The sequence below is a fragment of the Globicephala melas genome, chromosome 19, assembly GCF_963455315.2.
Source record: "Globicephala melas chromosome 19, mGloMel1.2, whole genome shotgun sequence".
Classification (NCBI taxonomy): Eukaryota; Metazoa; Chordata; class Mammalia; order Artiodactyla; family Delphinidae; genus Globicephala; species Globicephala melas.
In genome coordinates this window covers 13,462,361-13,468,977 of record NC_083332.1, presented here as the reverse complement: position 1 = coordinate 13,468,977, position 6,617 = coordinate 13,462,361, and the positions used below count along the sequence as shown (strand labels likewise).

The 6,617-nt window shown below is 54.1% G+C and overlaps 1 protein-coding gene across 5 annotated transcripts in view; it reads left to right on the top strand.

Moving 5' to 3' along the window:
- Positions 1–5,114: 5,114 nt before the first annotated feature.
- ACTN4 (actinin alpha 4) overlaps positions 5,115–6,617 on the top strand; it is a 72,585-nt gene continuing 71,082 nt past the window's right edge. For 3 of the 5 annotated variants that reach the window (XM_060288316.2, XM_030874337.3, XM_030874342.3), the window contains exon 1: positions 5,115–5,402. In XM_060288316.2, the coding sequence (XP_060144299.1) occupies positions 5,241–5,402 (162 nt within the window). In that variant the 5' untranslated portion in view covers positions 5,115–5,240. The remainder of the gene's footprint in view (positions 5,403–6,617) is intronic. The other 2 variants (XM_030874341.3, XM_030874338.3) reach the window with 1 other exon arrangement.

Genomic DNA, 6,617 nt, shown 5'->3' with positions numbered 1-6,617 from the left:
GCCCTGTTACCTTCTTGTTGGCTTCCTGACTCTGCCCCTCTCCCGCCGGGGGAGCAGGCCTCGCATGGCCCTGTGCTGCGGCCACCTCTGTTCTGGCTGCCCACACCCACGTCCACCAGCAGCCAAGCTTCCTTTGATCTCCTCCTCTGCCCGGACCCAGCAACTGACCTCCATCACCACCTTCCTGACCTGTCAGGTCACAAGTGGAGGGCACGCAGCCATGAGTCAGCAAAGAGGGTGTGAATGGGCTGTGGGTGAGTCAGCAAGGAGGAGGGTGTGAATGGGCTGTGGGTGAGTCAGCAAGGAGGAGGGTGTGAATGGGATGTAGGAGCCCAGCCCTGCACCTGGGGCCAGCTTGGGCTCTTCTGTCCTCTTGAAAACCTAGGCGAACAGGTGTGGCCACTGGGTTCCTGGTGAGGGAGAGGCACCGGTTGCCCTTGGCCCTCCTAGATGCAGCCACTAGTGGCCCTGAGGCAGTGGCTGGAGGGGTGAGTTTGCGGGGGGAGGGGGGGTATTCTGGCTGCTTGCTCAAGCGGTTTTGTGTCCTTGCTTTCTGTTCCTCAGTTTCCTCATCTGTGAAAGGGGGAGAATAATGCACCCTTGTCAGAATCATGAGGATTCTGTGAGCTCTGGCTGGTAAATTCCTCAGATCAGGACCTAGCCTGATTTTGGCGCTTAGAAAACTGGAGTCGTTAATTTCAGAGTCAGAAGAGTTTGTCCCCAGTGTTGCAAACTAGTCCCCAGCACTCTTCTGTTTGGTGAGACTTTATAAGAAAATTGGGATTTGAGGCCAGGCCATTCCACCCCTACCCCATGCCAAGTCCCAGCCTACAGTGGCCAGGAGGCCTAGCACACGTCACATGATCCTTAGTTGGGTTGGTCATTCGCATTTTACAAAGTATTCTAGACATTCTGGCAGAGTGACCTTAGGTTGGTTATTCGCATTTTATAAGGTATTCCAGACTTTCAGGCGGAGTGACTTTGGGCGGGTGTCTTCACTGGTGAGCCTGTTGCCTGCAGGAAGAGGGAGTGGGGACAACAGTGACTGGGGAAAATGGAGGAAATCAAATGCCACAATAGATGCACATCCCTTTACATAGACTGCTGGTGCCCCTGAGGGAGCGCCTCATTCTCAAATGACCATATGTGTGGACTCTGCACACGGATAGGGCAGGTGAGCCTGTGCTGCCAGCCTTCCCAGCCCTCCCCACTTGCCAGCACTCACACCCATCGTTCTCTGAGGGCCCTGACTTGGGGAGCCAGGGCCGACGGGACACCCTTTGCTCTGGGATCAGACCTGAGCAGGATCCAGGAACTAGGGCATACCCAAACCCTGGGGACAAAGGGTGCTTTTGCAGCTCAGGAATTGGGAGCTGGCTCTAAGGGGGGTAGAAGGAGGGGAGACTGGTATGCTGTTACCCACCCATTTGGTTGTGTGAGTCAGCAAAAGGCACCCTTTCTGGGTGGGCACACTCCCACTCACCCACGTAACATTGCCCTTGTGTAGGGTACAATGGGCCATGGCCACCCTGCAGGGGAGGAGGAAATGACCTTTATCTGTTTTGGAAGCCACAACTTGTCCGGCTTTGCCAACCTGCTTTTACTCCAGGAGGATCATCCTTTGAGCAGCTAAGAGGCCTGGCTCTGCAGAACGACTGAGTTCAAACACCAGCCTAGTGACCTTCGGGGGTGTTAGTCAACCCCTCTGTGCCTCAGTCTTACAGCTGGGGAGAGTACCCACTCCAGTCATTGCTGTGAGTTAATGCACTCAACTTGTCACCTGTCATGGTGGCTCGGGCTTAGGGCTGCTGTTTCAGGTGCTTCCACAGTCACCTCTAGACATCCCAGGACCTGTTCATGTTCCTGCCCTGAGAGGATGCAGCCCTCTCTCCTTTGTTTCATCTAAGTAGCATTAATAATGGGATACAGCATTTATTTGTTTTAATTCAACACTTATTTATTTAATTTATTTTTTTGACCGTGAGGCTTGTGGGATCTTAGTTCCCTGACTAGGGATTGAACCTGGACCACAGCCATGAAAGTGCCGCATCCTAACCATTAGACTGCCGGGGATTTCCCAGTAATGGGATACAGCATTTAATAAGTTCTGACTGAAGTCTCGAGAGCTCCAAGAAATGGTGATGTGGAAATGGTGAACCTAATGCCAGGGCCCACTGGCCATACCCTTTCACTCAGGGATCTCTCCCTGCCCCCTCTTCTTGCCTGCTGCACCTTAACCCTCCATAAACGGTAGCTATTATTACTGCACTGTCCATGGATGGCTGCTGGGAAGTGGCCTCAAAGCTGGCAATTAAAGGGAGCCTTTAATTTAAACCTCATTGGCTGGGGACCTCGACATCCACTTCATCTCTGAGCCCTTGGTCTGGGAGGTTTCTCAGTGTCAACCGGGAGCACGCAGGGAGGGGCAGATGGCCCATTGTTTGAGTGGCCTTTCCCTGCCCAGTGAGCCCAGCGCAAGAGTCCTGGGCTCGTTCTGCAGGTTAGGCAGGAAGAGGGTGCTTTGCCCCAAGCCAGACCCAGCCCAGCCCAGCCCAGCTTTGGAAACAGCCAACACCCGTGTCTTTGGCCAGGTCATGGCATTACCTGGGAAAGTGGGCTGCCACCTAGGCATCATCCCCTTCCTTTGCTTGCCCTTGGATCTCTTCTAGTGCCTTTGAGAGAGGAGAGGAGAGATCCCGGTAGCTCCCATAACCTGGAGAAGCTGTGTCTTCTAATCCCCATCCCCAGCAGATGACTGCAACACAGTCCTTTTGTATTGCCAGTCAGGCTCTGCTTCAGTCAAACCCTTACCTTCTCTAACACCCACCCATTCCCCTCAAGGTTGCTCTAGGTCCAAAACCTAGAGCCATCTTGAGTCTTGATTCTTTGCTCTTTCCCGCCCCTGCCTCCCACCCCCATCAAATTCATGACACTAAGTCTTGGAGGCTCCACTTTCCCACATCCTCCCACTGCCTCTCCTCAGCACTCTCCTCCTTCACCCTCTTGTCTGTCTGTCCAGCCTCGTCAGGACCATCGCGGCAGCCTCCCCGCTGGGCTCCCTGAACTCACTCCACCTTCTACAGTATGTTCCCCTTGTGTGGCCAGACAGACCCTAGGGACAGTTGAATCAGACCCCACCCCTGCTTGCAGTCCTCTCCTAACTTACCATTGCACTTAGCATAAAATTCATTATATGTCCGCACTGCACTTAGAATAAAATCAAAACTTCTTTTCAGGCAAAAAATAGTAAAAAAACCAAAAAACCAAAAAAACTCCTCAGATTCTTCAGTATGGTTTTAAGTCTGTTCATTCATCTGGGATTTATTAAGCTTCTGTCTTGTGCCAGACACTGCTTCAGGGGCTAGAGATACAGCAGTGACCAAAGCAAAAGATCCTCACCATTCACGGGCTGACATTGTTGGGAAGGAGACAAATAAACATGATAAATAAACCAGTCATGTAGTATATTAAATGGTGATCAGTATTCTGGAAAGAATAAAGCTGGGAAGGTGTGGGATGCTATTTATGAAAAGGTGGTCGGGGAGGTCTCACGAGGTGATACTTCCGCTGATCTGCAGGAGAGGAGGCTATGAGCCCAGGGGATCCAGTATCTGGGGAAAGTGTTCCAAACAGTGGTAACAGGTATCACCGTATACAAAGGCCCTGAGGCTGGAGCATACCCGGGGTGTTGGAGGAACAGCTAGGAGGCCAGCAGTGTGGCGGGAGCTCAGAGAGGAGGGGCAGAGTGGGAGGTGAGCTGGGATAAGAATGGGGACCAGGATGACCAGGACCTGGAAGACCTTGTGGGTTTGGCTGAGGCCCCAGGAGTCTCGGTTATTTCAAAAGCTGGGCTGGGCTGCACCAGGGCAAGGAAGACTCCGGCAGCCTTTCCTCCTTTCCTTGACTTTGACACGAGGCACCAAAGGAAGGTTCTGAGCAGGGAGGAAGGGACTTGATCTGACTCAAGTGTTCACAGGCTCCTTCTGACTTCTCGTGAGAAGGAGAGTTGGGAGGTGAGTGGAGGAGCAGAGAGATGGTGAGGACGCTACTGCAGTGGTCCAAGCGAAGACAAGGCGAGGCTGGACAGGACCAGGATGTGTGGCCCTGGGGGAAAGGGGAAGTGGGTGGATTCCGTACATACTCTGAAGATGGAACTGACAGAATTTCCTGAAGAACTGGATGTGGGGTGTGAAGACAGAGGAGCCAAGGAGGACTGCAAGCTTTGTTGCCTGCACAGCTGGAAGGATGGAGGTGCCATTGACTGGGATGGGGATGACTGTGGGGTGACCAGGTCAGAGAGCAAGATGAGGAGCTCCGCTTTGGATATTTACACTTGACATGCCTCAATGTAGCAATGTCATTTATCTGTATTTATTTATTTATTGCTGCGCCACGCCCCCCCATATTAGCCACTTGAGAACCAATCACATTTATCATGCTCGGCACCATATCGCCAGTACCCAAGAACAGGCCCTGGCACACCAGTAGGTGCCCAATAAATGTTTGTTGAATGAATGAAGATAGACAAGTCCAAAAAATCCTCTACCTTTCCCATCAGCCAGTATCTATTCCAGTCTATCTAACTCCCATGTTCATTTCGTGAATCCCTCAGATGTTTGTTCAAATGTTCTCCTTCTCCGCAAAGGCTGCCTTGAGTACTTCGTTTACGTTCCAGCTTTGCTTGATTTTTCTCCATAACACTTACCCCTGTAATATATATGTACTTAAAATTTTGTTGTCTCCCTTCCATGAGGCCAGGGAGTTTTGTCTATCTTGTTTACTGGCAACGCACACAGAGGGCGCTTAATAAATATTTGTTAAATTTCTGTTACTGAATGGGAATACACGCCACGCCTCAGCAGGTTCAAGCCTGATGTCGAGACCCGCCTTACGAATCATCCATGCTCGGGCCCCGCCCACACGCAGAGGCCGCGCGCGCTCACGCGGGAGAGGGGGCGCGGCTCGTCCATGAGCTGAAGGGCCGAGGGGAGGTGCACTCTGCGCAGGCTCCGAGCTCCCCGAGGCTGGGTTTCAGTGCTTTTTGGCATAGGAAGCGCGCGCGCGCGAGAGGGCGGCGGCGGCGGCGCGGTGCGCAGGCGCAGCGAGCAGTGCGCAGGCGTCAGCGGAGGGCGGGCTGAAGCTGCTGAAGCGGCGGCGGTAGCGGCGGCGGCGGCGACGGCGGCTCGGCCAGAGGGGCGGGAGCAGAGGCGGGAGTGGACGGGCTCGGGAGAGGCAGCGGAATGGTGGACTACCACGCGGCGAACCAGTCGTACCAATACGGCCCCAGCAGCGGGAGCAATGGCGCTGGCGGCGGGGGTAGCATGGGCGACTACATGGCCCAGGAGGACGACTGGGACCGGGACCTGCTGCTGGACCCGGCCTGGGAGAAGCAGCAGCGCAAGGTGCGCGGCCCGCGGGCCGAATGGGCTGGAGGGGGGGGCTTCCGAGGGAGGCTGGGGGCTGGGAGGTCCTGAGACGGAATTGGAGGGTCTGTGGTGAGAACTGGGCGTCCTGGGAATGAACTGGCGGGTCTGGGAAGGGGTTTAGAGTCCTGAAGAGGAGTTGCAGAACTTGAGCAGGGAATTGGGAGTCTGAAAAAATAATTGGCGGCTGAGGAGGGAATATGGAAATCTAAAACAAGGAATCGGGGAGCCCGATGAAGGAATTGGAGGGTCTGGGCGGGGAATTGGGGGAAACCGGCGAGATGATTGGAGACTCTAAAATGGAATGGGGTCTGAGGCGGGACTGGTGGGTCAGGATGGACTGGGGGGTGTTCAGAGAGAAACGGGGGAGTCTGGAATTTGTGGGTCAGGATAGAGTTAGGCGTCGGGGGAGTCTGAAGAGCTCGAGTACGGAGGGGGTTATTTGGATTGCGGAATCCTCTGAAGAGGGTTGGAATTGTGGGAGCCCTGGGTTGGGGGACTTCTAAAGGGGATGAAGATTCTGGAAGTCTGAAGATGGAGTAGGGGTACCAAGGAAGGGATTATGAAGTCTGAAGAGTAGTGGGAGGACTGGGGAGACTGGGGAGGTGGAAGGAGGAGAGGGGCTGAGGAAAGAAGTGGGTGTGAAAGGACCCGGAGCTTGGGGGGTGAGAACGGGGAGGGCTGCTAAGGAGGAGTTCCGGGACTCCGGGTCTGAAGGGAGAAGTTAGGGAGCTGTGAATAGGAGGTTTTGGAGGAGGTGAGATTTATTTGGGGTGCGCTGTTCTACGGGGAAGAGGAGAAGATTGGGAGATAGGAAGAAGAGGAGGAATGTGATGAGGCCGAGACCTCATTGATGAGGAGAGGCCGAAGGGGGATCCAGAGAGTATCTGGAGTGTTTTGAGGAGGGGTTCTGAAGAACTGATGGAACGCAGACAAAGCTCAGCAAAGGGTTGGCGGCGCCGGAGGCTAAGGTAGCCTGGACCAGGTGAGGATGGCGGGAGGGAATGAGCGGAATGGCGGATGGCGGGAGGGAGGTTAGAGTAGTAATGAAAGTCTCATTAGAAAGGGAGTGTGTGATGGATAGACTGAGAAAGGAATTTGGGGGTGGGGGCTTCTGGACATGCAGTCCCGAGACTGGAGAGAGTGTGTGTATTGTGAAGGGAGAATACATTGTTTGGGGAGGAAGAGGTGAGA